The sequence below is a fragment of the Kryptolebias marmoratus genome, linkage group LG20 (assembly GCF_001649575.2).
Source record: "Kryptolebias marmoratus isolate JLee-2015 linkage group LG20, ASM164957v2, whole genome shotgun sequence".
In the NCBI taxonomy this organism is placed as follows: Eukaryota; Metazoa; Chordata; class Actinopteri; order Cyprinodontiformes; family Rivulidae; genus Kryptolebias; species Kryptolebias marmoratus.
In genome coordinates, this window is record NC_051449.1 from 8,305,433 (window position 1) to 8,318,366 (window position 12,934).

General features: G+C 41.9%; 1 protein-coding gene across 5 annotated transcripts in view; it reads right to left on the bottom strand.

Annotated features, from left to right (window-relative positions):
- Positions 1 to 939: 939 nt before the first annotated feature.
- Positions 940 to 12,934, bottom strand: part of greb1l (GREB1 like retinoic acid receptor coactivator) — a 50,318-nt gene continuing 38,323 nt past the window's right edge. For 3 of the 5 annotated variants that reach the window (XM_037982087.1, XM_037982086.1, XM_017426075.3), the window contains exons 19-34: positions 12,462 to 12,598; positions 12,029 to 12,371; positions 11,773 to 11,888; positions 11,253 to 11,485; positions 10,602 to 11,167; positions 10,077 to 10,182; positions 9,097 to 9,243; positions 8,855 to 8,991; positions 8,540 to 8,701; positions 6,838 to 7,042; positions 5,825 to 5,987; positions 4,703 to 4,930; positions 4,486 to 4,627; positions 4,177 to 4,377; positions 3,574 to 3,712; positions 941 to 3,488 (exon numbers count right to left, since the gene is read on the bottom strand). In XM_037982087.1, coding sequence (XP_037838015.1) covers positions 3,325 to 3,488; positions 3,574 to 3,712; positions 4,177 to 4,377; positions 4,486 to 4,627; positions 4,703 to 4,930; positions 5,825 to 5,987; positions 6,838 to 7,042; positions 8,540 to 8,701; positions 8,855 to 8,991; positions 9,097 to 9,243; positions 10,077 to 10,182; positions 10,602 to 11,167; positions 11,253 to 11,485; positions 11,773 to 11,888; positions 12,029 to 12,371; positions 12,462 to 12,598 — 3,189 coding nt within the window. In that variant the 3' untranslated portion in view covers positions 941 to 3,324. Of the gene's footprint in view, positions 3,489 to 3,573; positions 3,713 to 4,176; positions 4,378 to 4,485; positions 4,628 to 4,702; positions 4,931 to 5,824; positions 5,988 to 6,837; positions 7,043 to 8,539; positions 8,702 to 8,854; positions 8,992 to 9,096; positions 9,244 to 10,076; positions 10,183 to 10,601; positions 11,168 to 11,252; positions 11,486 to 11,772; positions 11,889 to 12,028; positions 12,372 to 12,461; positions 12,599 to 12,934 lie in introns of all 5 variants that reach the window. The other 2 variants (XM_037982089.1, XM_037982088.1) reach the window with 2 other exon arrangements.

Below are 12,934 nucleotides of genomic sequence, written 5' to 3' on the forward strand. Positions count from 1 at the left end.
AGCAAAACAAAAGAGATGCTTTTATTTATTTGATATTTATCTGTTGATTCAACAGGAACTTAAAGGTACGACTAAAGTTAAACCACATCTCCTGTGATTATCTGACTTTTCCTTTGAGGTTTTTTTTTCTTAGTAAACTTTAAACCTGCTTTTTGTGTGATATGTTGGAGTTTTTGCTTCATCGGCCACAGAGGCAGAAGCCCTTCTAATCATTTTATACCTGCAACTAAAGGAGACTTCCAGGAGAACCAATCACCACAAGCCTCCTCCTTCAGCGTCACAGCTTCCCTCACTGCCACCTGAGCCAACGCCAGGCCCTTGCTTATTTCCAGTGCATCAGATTTAACAACAAATTAAATCAAATGGCAGCAGGTCAGTAAGTAAAACAGAATTTTAAAGAGGCTGAACTTCTTCGAAGTAAAGATGAAACGATTTCAGAATAATGTTCTTCCATGGAAAATTAGGAAGAAATTGGAAATTTAAGTATCCCATCACCTACAGTTCAAAAAACAAAAGATTTTGGAACAGTTACTAAACAAAATTCCGTAAAATTCTAAGTTGCCTTATTTTTTCCAGTATAGTCTTACTATGTTCCAATGTGAATAAAATAGGGGTTTATGATCCACAAATCAATTTGCAACAAAAAGCACGCATGTTAGATTCACTGGGAACTCTAAATTGTCCCGAGGTGAGCGTGTCAATGCTTGTCTGTCTCGCTCGTCTCTATGTGTCCCTGTGATGGACTTGTGACCTGTCCAGGGTTATACCTCGCCTCTCGCACAATGACCGCTGATGATAGGCTCCAGCTCCGTGTGACCCGGAAAAGACAAAAAGAAATCAGATAAAGAAGATGGACAGAATTCAAGTTTGGACAATCTGTCCCTTCCACTAAGCGTCTGCCTTGTTCCCAGATGATCATGTGGCACCCCTGCGAAAAGTCAAGCAATGGAACATCAAAAAAAAAAAGATTTAGAACTCAATTTTAATACATTCATAAAATTTCAACAACAATAGCAGAACTCTACTTTTATATTATTCACAGCCAGCAACCACATTGGTAAACATGAGGTAGATAAAACAGGCACCAGGGCTACCACTGAGCTGCACGAACACGCCAAACACATGTCAGTAAAGATTGTGAGAGCAAGTTGCATATTAGGTATTACATTTTCAGAAAGAAAAACACATTGTATGGACCTACAGAGAACAACGCCGATTTTCTATTTGGACTAATTCTGAGGGAGCAATTCTTTCACTCATATTAATCAGCTAGTAACTTGAATAGTGCAAGTTCACGTTTCCTCCCCCCAATGACATTCAATAGATGTAAAAAAAAAAAAAATCATCTGTTTGGGATGTTGTGCAAAGCCTTTGTCAGTGTTTCTGAGGAGGGAGTTCCTCCCCTCTGCATGCAATCACATATCACACTTCGAAATGATTATTTTTTCAAATTGTTTGTCAAATAAATAAGAAAAAAAAAATCCCTCGTGGACCTCATTTTCATTTTAAACAGAATTCCATCTCAACAACACCAAGGGATACAGACATATGTTTAAAGATAAATCTAGGTAGATTTCTTCTTGCCTTTGCAACATAAAATGGAGAAAGACACAACCAAAATGTACTGGCAAAAGTTACACACAACTAAAAAAAACATCATTAACCATCAGAGTTTATCGGGGATGATAAAATATATTATTAATGTAAACAAACTTTAAACAGTACAGTAGTCCAATATCCCAATAATTTCCACTTCATTCAGAAAAAAAAATTACAATGTTTTTCCCCTCACAATCATATTTTCCTTCTCATTGGTCTGAAACAGGTTACTTGTGACTGTTTAACATCATTTTTTAAGGCATATTCTGACAACCCTGTGGAGAAACACACAAAAACACTTTCAAGTATGTAACCGGCCTGGCAAGCTGCTTCTGACAGTGCGCCACTCTTTATTTCAGTCCGGGGGGCTGAGGGGTGAGGGGGTAGATTAAGGTACGCTAATGGCAGCTGAGATAGTCGAAGTACAATCAGCCTCAGAACATCAGAGCAGGAGCTGACGTCCTGTAGGCACAGTGACACAGCAAGAGAAGTGGCAGTGACGGAGCTTGATTGTGACTTTTTGTGCAGCAGTGAGGTCAGCAAATGTCTAAATGCAGAAACATTCTGAGTACGAGTCTGTTGTTCTGACTGGCGTTAAAGGGATAGTTCGGTTTCTTTTTTCAAAGGTTCTGTGGAAAGGTTATGAGCAATTAATAGCTTATATGTTGTAGACAGCTCTTTGAACGAGCTCAGACCGGAAAACCGGAGAATAATTCTGACCATCCTGTCGAGCTAACAGCTAACCTGAGCGGGGCCAAGACACAGAGCTGTCTATGACAGGTATTATATTAATTGTTCATAATCTTTCCACAGAAATCCAGTTCAAATGATCTAAACTGTCCCTTTACAGCACACGTTTTAGAAAATAATGTCTAAGCAAGGATTTTTAATAACAAACAGACTTCACAGATTGAAACCCAAGCCACAATACTACATTAAAGTCTTACATTCTTTAAAAGTCACTACTTTAAACGTCCTCAGTTGTGAAGATTCAGTCATTTGGAGACTAAAACTGCCCTCACGCAGCTCCTCGTCCGAAAGATTATCAATGCCACAAATATTTCAGAGGCACAATAGAAAAGTTTGAATGTCCTAGATTAAATAGTTGCTTACTTAGAAGAAGAATTTGGTAGTTTTATAGGAGGAGATCAAATATGAGCCAACCTCTAAGATAATCCATTCTAATGTAGTGAGTTAAAAAGCTTCATGGAGTTTCGGAGGCAGAGTGGGAAAGCAAAGAGAGAAGGCAAGGTGCAGCTGAGTCTTTGGTGCCGTCATAAATTAGTGCCAAACATAAACTATAAGCAGGGAGGAAAAACTTAACGCCCTAAAGTCACACATCCTTTAGATCTCCCTTTATTTGAAACCCTGAGATAAACGTGTGTCCAAAACACTGCATTCAAAGTTCATGGACACACACGCAATCCTCCAATAGTCCTGTTAGCAATCGGAGGGCACCCATTTTTGCAAAGTTTGACAACAAAACAAACAAAGTTCAAAATCAGCTGTGCTTTTTTTGTCCTCCCCAGAAGAAGTCTTTTTGGTAGAACAAGCTCAATTGGACACAAGCCAAGAGTTGAAAGAACCAACTCTGAGTCAGGCTTTAGTGTCCTGCTGCAGCAGTACAGATCATCAGATTTGTCATTGCTGGATGGGTTGCAATCAGATCGAAACTTAAATCTGATTGCGTTTTAAAAAAAAAATTTTCCCCCCAGTGTAACTGGTTCAAACGTGTCGGCCAGTCAAAAAGTAAAGGGGCCGATCCTCGCTGCAGTTGGCCGTCTGAAACTCGTCCCGAAGGCGGAACTGCCACTCGTCCTCCAGCTCCAGCCGGACGATGGTCTGACGCAGGGAACTTCGGTCCTGACAGATCACGCAGAGGGTGGCGCCTGTGGGGGCAAGCGTCAGGGTCAAAACTCGGACTAATTTGGCGGTCTTTGGCGTGACATAAAAACAAATAAACACGTGTGTCACCTTTCAGAAAGTGGAACTTCTTGAGGAGTCCAGAGACGACGAAGGAGTCACAGAGATAAAGCAGCAGGCCACTGAACACCAAACCCTGATGGTTGAGGTTGGTGGAGTGTGGACGAGAGTTGATGTAGCACACAGAAATCTGTGACGAAACATGACACTTTATCAGTGCCACTCCAGCAAGCTAATGGGAACATGAAGTACTTCTTTTTTTATTAAATGTGACAAAAAAAAACAAAACCCTTCTCTGCAGGATGGTTTTGGGTTTCCATGAACAAGCAAATTTATTGTGTATGTTGTCTGACAAGACAAACAAAAAATGTCTACCTATGCACACAGTTTATGCTGAGACACAAAAATGATGTCATATGTAAATGCACTGCATTTGCCTTGTTGGCATTTACAGTCTACACTTGTGTAAGCAGGTGAAAATGTTCTTAGCAATGCAGATAGGAAATACTGTGACTTATTATTTGCTGTATTTCACATTTTTCACTTTTACAATATAAGTTAAAAATGGGCGCGTATGCTTATAATAAGCTTTGTCATGGATTCCTTTTGTAAGTTTAGTTCAAGGACTGAGCTCAGCGCAGTGGGAGATCTTACCTCTGGGCTAAGGTTGAGGTAGCTGTCGATGGACAGAACTGGGTTATTTCTGTTCTGAACAGCCTTCGGAAACAGTCTGTGGATGCAGCTCTGCAGGAAACTTTCCAGCAGAAACTGGGCCGGTGCGTCTAGGAGGGTCTGTTCGCTGTCTGGGGCGCAAACGTACTGCAATGGGCTGATTGGAGCCTGATTCTCTATCTCCTGGAGAGCCAAGGAGGCAGGGTAGTGTTGGAATATGTTCATTACACAAGGAAACCAGCGTACTGTTTTTAAGTCTGTAGGTGTTTGCAGTGTTAATATGACACTCACCACAAGTTTAGGTTTGACCACAAAGTCTTTGCTTCCTCCTACTGGAATGTGTTTCTTCATCAGGCAGAAGTTGTTGAAGCGGCACAGCAGCAACCCACTGCTATTAACCCTCAGGTTAAAGTCCACCTCCTCACAGCCATACCTGCACGGGACAGCAAATAATAAACACTGCACACATCCCTAACTTACCAGCTGGCAGGGTCGTCTACGTACGTACCGATTAAGATCATACTGAACATTCTGGGTCAGGTCCACGTTAAGCATGACGAAGTCGTGGAGGTGGCATCGACTGAAGGGGTTTCCGGGAGACCTGTGGGCCAGACTGCTGCACCACTTCCGAATGCCACACATTGCATACAGGGAGATCTTTGGCGTGTTCTCCATGTGCTGCAGCATGGTTTTCAGAGACACGTTGGAGACAGTTGAGCTTCCGTCTGATGTGTCGCTAAAATCAAAGATTGAACAAACAAAACGGTTTAGCTTGAACTCTCTAAAACCTAATATTTCAACCTTAAAACGCATTTTTTGTGAAAAATTATCACACTTAAAGCTACAGCTCTTTCCAGTCAGAAAGAAGGAAAGAAAAAGTTGCCAAACATCTTAAAAGGATAACCTGGGTATTTTCTAAGTGTGTTCTGTTAGTGCCTTGACATCAGTCTAATTGCAGAACTCTTGGACCAGGCTAAGCTAACGGCTATCCAAGCGAGTGCCAGGCTTTTATTGCTTTTCAGGCTTTTAAAACTTTTTCTCAGAAACAACAAGCCAGCGAGAAAACCCCCCCGTTATATTAGCTAATTTTAAACCTCCCAGCAGACTGATACATTTAGCAGCTTTAGATTAGAGGTTCCCGTGTTACTACACAAATGTATAAGTGCTGAGCATAGAGCCGCTGAAATAGATCATCTAAAGATGGTGCTGAGGCTGCAGATCTATCAGTCTTCCAGATCAACACTCAGTCAGTGGCTCTGTGCTCAGCTCTTATTCATTTGTGTATTAACACAGACATTGTTTGGTAAAAACACCTACAAACTAAACAAGTGGTGTCATGCAAAAATGTAGAGGTTTAATATTAGCTAATGTAGCATTCTTTCACACCAGGGTTATGTTTTTGTGAAAGAGCTGTTTTATAAGCCTGAAAAACATAAATAACATGTCCTTGTTTGGCTATCCACGGATGAAGACTTTTGCCTCTTTGCTCCATGACTGTCATGGCTGATAAGGTACTAACTATTGATAACTATTCGACACAACATTGCTTCAAAGATAATCAGACTTTCCCTTTAATGGTTTTTATCTTGCTACTTTTTTGGAAACAGGGTCACACCGGCTCCCTCCCTACCTCCCATCTGCAGCCTGGTGGGTGTTCCACAGTACGCAGGAGTCGTCCATCATGACAATAAAAGGCCATACATCTTGTCTCTTGATACCCTGCTCCTCCAGTCGGTTTCTCTCCAGCTCCAGGTTGTGGTATGACAGCTCTTTGATCATGAAGCGGGCAGCTCCTTAAACAGACAATCTGTCATTTTTTTTCTCATTTAAAAGTTATGGCACCTAGAATGTCTTTCAAGCACAGCGCTCCGTCCAAAGAGGCAGTGTAAATCACTCTAAAACCTAAATTTACACGGCATGCATGTAAAATACAAATTTAAAAGTAAAGGTTTACAGTTTAGACAAGGCTGGACGTCGTGCTCTATTTGAGACTGCACATAAATTATGTTGTTTTTGCACTACTGTGTTTTTCTTTTTTTTTCCCCTGAACCATAATGTTGGCAGAAAGCCACATCAGGATCAAGGGTCAAGGTAACACTGCTGTCATTTTTTCTAAGTGCAGCTAAGCTTTAACACCTGTTTCAGACAGGCCACACAACTGATTGGCTGCCTTTCAAAATCACCCTATTAGAGTGTCCATGTTTTCATCCCTGATGGCTCTCTCACATTGGCTAAGAGAAGCTTTTACCTTTCACCTTCAACAAACAAGTTGCATGTCAGGACTGTAATAACTAATGACCCCAGTGGCTCTCGGGCTGCGATCACCAGCAGACTGATAAGCTAGAAACACAAGCAACATGAAGCCTGGATGCTCATGCTGTTTTATGTTCTCTTAATTTGTTAGATTAGTTTGATCTCAACACAAATAGGTCTCAGCAAAAATATGGTGGCTGAGTTCTTTAAAGCTGTTTTCTTTCTGTAACTCAAATAAAGTAATTGTACATTTATAATATAGGTATTTATTTTCTCTTTTTTTATCAACATGGAAGAACATGTTAATAAAGTGCCTATATTTGTGTATATTTATGTGAGACCCCCCCCCACACACACACACACACAAATAAATGGTGAATTGCTGCTCACCAACTCCAGCGTTGTTGAACATGGCGGGCAGGACGAGCAGGATGTGGTTGGGCCAGTACTTCCTGTAGTGGGGCATCTCAAACTGTTTGACCACCAGGATGTGCAGATGAGAGGCGCCCTCCATGGCGTGGAAAAGGTTAAGCAGGCCGTGCTCCTGGCGTCCCGTTGTTGGCGTGAAAATCGGACTCTTCAGAAGATCAGGGTCCTGTACGGAAACAAGACGACAAACAGGGTTAAATCCACACCTATACCTGCATGTACACATATACAACCCCAATGCAGAAAGAGTTGGGATGTTGTGTAAAATGTAAATTTAAACAGAATACAAATCTCATTAACCCATATTTATTTCATGATGGAACATATCAAATGTTTCAACTAAGAAATTTCACCTTTTTTTAGGAAAAAAAAGTCAGGACAGAGACAACAGGTCAGTAAGAGGACTGGGTATAAAACGAGCATTTTAGAGAGGCTGATTGTCTCAAAAAACTGCATCTAATAATTGTGAAACAGTTTCAGAATATTGTTTCTCAACAGAAAGTTGAGAAGACTTTAAATATCCCATCATCTACAGATCATAATATGATCAAAAGATTTCAAAAAACAGGAGAAATCTCTGCGGTCAAAGGATAAGGCTGAAAGTCGATACTGGATGCCCCTCGGGCGGCGCTGCATTAAAAACAGATCTGATTCTGTTCTGGACATCTCTGCATGGACTCAGGAGCACTTCCACAAATCAATGTCTGTAAACACAGTTCGCTGTGTCATCCACAAATGTTGGGTAAAGTTCTATCATGCAAAAAATAAGTCAAATGTGACCACCATCCAGAAATGGGCCAAAGCTCATTTAAAATTAACTCAGGCAAAGTGTAAAACTGGTCAGACAAATCAAAATCTGACATTCTTTTTGGAAACCCCAGATGCATGACCTCTGTACTAAAGAGGAGAGACAACATCGGCCTGTTATCAGTGCACAGTTCAAAATCCCAGCACTCTGATGGTATGGGGGTGTATCAGTGCTTATGACATAGACAGCTTACACATCTGGAAAGGCTCCATCAATGCAGAACAGTATATATAGGGTTTAGAGCAGGGAAGGCCTGGCATATTTCAGAGGATAAACTGCATCCATTACAACAGAATGTCTCTGTGCAATGAACTGGTCAATCCTGCAGATGAAACCTCTCACCAATTGAAAACATTTGGCACACCATGAAACAAAAAAATCCAGCCAAGAAGACCCAGGACTGTCGAGCAGCTAGAATCCTGCATCAGACAAGAATGGGACAACATTCCCCTCCAAAACCACCAGTTCCTAGACGTTTAAAGACTGATGTTAAAAGAAGAGGGGCTACTTCACAGAGGGAAACATGGACCCATCAAAATTACCTTCTTTTATTGAAAAAATCCTACAGTTTCTTAGTTTAAACATTTGATATGTTTACTATATTCCATTTTTGAATCAAATATGTGGTTATGAGAATTGCAAATCATTGCTTTTTGTTTTTATTCACATTTTACAATGTCCCAATTTATTTTTAAATGTGGGGTTATACATATTGAGTCACATTATTATCCCTAACCATATTAATAATTTAGCTTGGCAGCTAAATCTCTTTGGTATCTGTCTGTCTGTAAATGTGAACAGAAGGGATCTACTAACCTACAAAACATCAAACCCACACGTGCCGAGCAATCTGACCTTTGTGGAGACGAGAGGCAGACGTAAGCTCTCCAGGTGGCTGCCTTCATGACTGAATACAAAGTGGTGCTCCTTGGCTTTAGGAATGAAAAACTGGAGTTGGACCTCTTCCCCCAGCATGGACGAGCAAAAGGTGAAGGTATGCAAGGAGCACTCTGACAGCTACAACACACACACACACATGCAATCATTATTACTGGGGCGGGGGGTGTCTTTCAAGCTATTATTGGACAGAAAAAAACCTGTCAGGATGTGATATGTGTAGTTGTTAGTAGGTAACAAGACAGAGCTGCCTGATGTGAGCAGGTATCTCACCTGTGTTACAGGAACGGCCTCACAGTAGTGGTGACACTGTTCACAGTGATGAAAGGCATTGTGGGCAGCAAACCTACTGAGTCGTATTGACTTGGTCACTCGTTTGGACTGGGTTTGGCTCTCTTCTCGCTTGACCTCTGCAAAAAGATTTAAGTAAGTGTGTTTAAGTTGAGCACCTGAGTGCACATCGAAGCGTTTAACTCCGAGAGGGGACGTGTTGGCTGCTTGCATATTTTTATGACCTTTCAAGCGCTTTGGCATCTTGTCAGAGTAAACAGGGCTGGCATTCCTGAACTTAGGCTCCCGGGGATTGGGGTCGAAGGGCAGCTTTCGAACATCCTCAATGTCAGGCCACAGAGAGTTGACCACGGTTGTAACATCTGAAGTTTCTGCAAGTTAAAAGTGAATTAAAGAGAGCAAACTTTCTGTTAGCATCCCAGTGATTTACTTGGAATTCTATATAATGTATTTAAAAAAAAAGCCCATCAATTCTTGTCACAATGAAAAATAGGTCAATATTGTCATCACTTACATCTCTGTGTTTATCTGTCTGTTAGCAAAATATCACATAAACCACTGGATGGATTTCAATGAAACTATCAGAAAGTAATTATTGTAGGTACTTCTACAACTGAATAACTTTTGGGGCCAACATTATTCAAGATGGCTGTCCCTGCTAATCAACCTTAGCAAACCCAAATAAGGCTATGACTCAATTTTACAAATATTGAGCTAAAGGGTGGTGTGGGAGTTGATAAGAGTCATCCTCATCACATGATCCAAGAGCTGTTCAAAAACTTTCAGGCAAGTGGTTTGTTTACCACAGGGACAAGTTGTTTTTTTGGAGATGACTTTCAAACAGCTTTTCTGAGCTGATGGTGATGAATTTTTTCCCATCTATATTTCTGAAAGGCTCAACCTTTTCAGGATATGTTTAGACACTCGGTTATGTGACTAAAATGAGAACCTTTTTTTTGTAGAGAGATTTGCCTCCAGTAGCTCCTTGTCCATTCTTTCATACATCACTCCCAGATTAAAAGAAAAAAAATGTTTCTGGTGTCAAAGTTAAAAAGTGTATTTTTATAGTAAAACTTTGTATTTGTTTATAATTCTAGGATGCTATGTTTGTTCAAAATGTTAGTTAAGTAGTACCAAAATTCATTTTTTAAATTTATATCATATTCAACAGTTATGCAAACGAGTAAACTCCAGTAATCTTCACCTTCCACCTCATCTTCTTCCTCGTCATACACATCCACCTCGAGGAGCCTTATGAGCATTCGGAACAGGATCCGTAGGAACTGCAGGTAGGCACCAGTTTTTCCCACCTAGCAGAAAGCAAAATCATGTTTCGCAGCACTATAGTGGCAGTCGTATGCAAATAAATAAATAACATGTAAACATGCATCTGAGTTTTATTTCTACAGCTTTAAATTAACAAAAAATGAGAATATTCCATTATTTTTCATATCTACAGCATATCCCCTGGATAAGAAATATAAATATAAAATAACCAATTAATGTTCTATAATTATTTGAATAATTTCATTGTAAAATCATGTTTAATCTTACAATATTCATTTCAGTTTACTGTTAAAGTTCTTTATTGTACTGAACACAGTATTTGGCTTCACATATTGTTATATTATGTAACGTACTGACTCGTAAAATACTTTTAATATGCGCTGATTAAAAGTGTGATACTTCCTCTATTTTTCAGTCCAGGGCATATGTGTGTGTTTCGTACCTGTGGGGGTCCGCTGAGCAGCAGGCGTCGTGGATGAGGGTCAGGCGTGGCTTCATAATCAGCGTGGTGCTGCCTGGCAACAGTCCACTGGCGGTAGTACGTGCTCTGCTCCGCCCCCTGCAGGTTGTGAGTGATCAGGGGCCTCAGCGGGCTGCTCCAGGCCACGTCCGCATGAGGCAGCAGGGAGAAGGAGCTCAGCTGACTCCCCGACTCCCCTGCCAGCAGGTTGTACGCCGCTCGTGACAGAATGACTGTCCGAGGCGACACCCTGGAGGACTTGGACGCCCGGGCACACTGCGTGGATTGGCTGGGCCTCTGGGTGGAGGAGGAGGAGGTGGAGGGGGAAGACGATGTGGAGCTGAAGTAAAGAGATGGAGGGGGGTTGGAGACTTTAGGAGGGTTGGAGGGAAGCTGGCTTCCTGGAGAGTCGCATTCCTGCTTGAATCCTTTGGTTATTGTGCCGATGTCTGAGGTGAGGACACCCTCAGGTTGGGAGGTGGATGTGGAGGGCTTCTGGAAAGACTCTGCAACGTCTGATGAGCTGACACCGTTCTCAGCCAGGGAGCCTGGGCCAGTGAAACACATTATACTGTCAGTAGTTTTAGTATTTGCGTCATTATTCTGACAGTGCAGCATTTTAAAGAGACTCACCAGACGTTCTGGTTGCAGCGCTGCCGTTGCTCTGAGGCCTCTCCAGGTCGTCTCCGTCATTGAGGCTGATGGTGGTCTTCTCGCCATCTGACTCCCGAGGAGCCATGGCCGTCCTGGACTCCTGGACCACACCCGTCGACACATAGGTGCAGGCCAGACCCACTTCCTGCTCCAGGGCTGTCCGGGTCAGGTAGCTGGAGTCTATCAGACGCAGGTCAGTGTATTTCAGAGACCTGGAAGGGCACAAATGTAAAGACTGATGCTGAGAATATTTTATGTGTTTATGTTTTATTCTAATCTTATAAATCAACGTAATAGGCCTCAAAAGAATAGCCAAACCTTGCAAATATGGTGCAATGAATTGATTTCAGTAGAATAAGAGTTGGTGTGTGCTAATTAAATTCACCAGGATCAGTTGGTCTAAATTAAAATTTGTTTGATCTTTATTTTTAAAGGAAACTGTGACACAACAACAAGTTACTAGATATTTTGAAGCCAATTTTATAAAACGTGGGATTACCTGGGGAAAGTCTCTCCTAGAGGGTCTTTTCCTGTGAGGATGATGATGCAGGGCAACCCTTCCAGATCTTCATACGTACGTGGTACCCAGTCTTCATTCTCACAGCCCCGCCACGTCTGCAGCAAAAACACGATTTTTAGACAGTGGCTAATATAAAGTTAAGAATGTGTCATTTAGGATTATATTGTTTGATTATGAACAACAGTATTTTAGCATTATATATAATAACAATGTGTCTCTGTCTCGTTACTCTCACCTTGAGAAGGCTGATGTAGTTTTTGGACAGGCTGAGTTCAGACGCAGGACTTCCCAGCAGCACAGCGAAGCACAGCTGGAGGCCCAGCTTGTCCCTGACGTCCTCTAATCTCTCGCGCGCCAACATCGCCAGCTGAAGGGAGGGGACACGGACCAGGAGCATGTGGCCGCGGCCGTGGGAGCCCTCTCGGCTCGGAGAGCTGATCAGGTCCTCCACCATGGCCAGGGTCTCCGGGGTTATGTGGTCCCTCAGGGACGGGGAAGAGGTCAGAGCCATCATGGCCTCGGTGTACTGCTGAATCAGCAGATAGCTGCGGATCACCATGCTGTGGAGGTGGGGGTGTCTGGAATACATGTTAACGAGTTGGACTGATTATGAAATCTGTTTTAAACAGGAAGCTAAAGTTACTCTTCAGTCCTGACTTGATACACACCTGTCCAGCAGAGTGTGAACCATCTTCTCAAATGCGTCGTCACAGCGCAGGATGGGGCTGGCCACGCCCCACTGCAAGGAGCTGCTGTAGTCCCTCAGACCAAAGTAGACCAAGTCATCAGGGAACTGCTCCCTCTGCTGAAAGGATCAAACCAACATGATTAAATCAGCACAGTCTCCTATATCCATTATCTTTATTTCATACACAATCACTGTACTGCCAGCAAATAAAGCAGGTGGAAATGAGACATAACTATATATATATATATATATATTTACTATTACTGTTTATTTGATCTCTAACAACAGTGTTATTTATGCTAAAACAGAGTTTAAAGCCTCATTGACTTCTGATTGTAGCTACTAAAGCTATGTACAACTTTTCCATCTAGCTGTTGTAACTTCATTTTTAGTCCAGCAGGTGGAGCAGCTGAGCTACAGTTACTGAAAAAAGGCTGCAGAAAAGCAACAGCC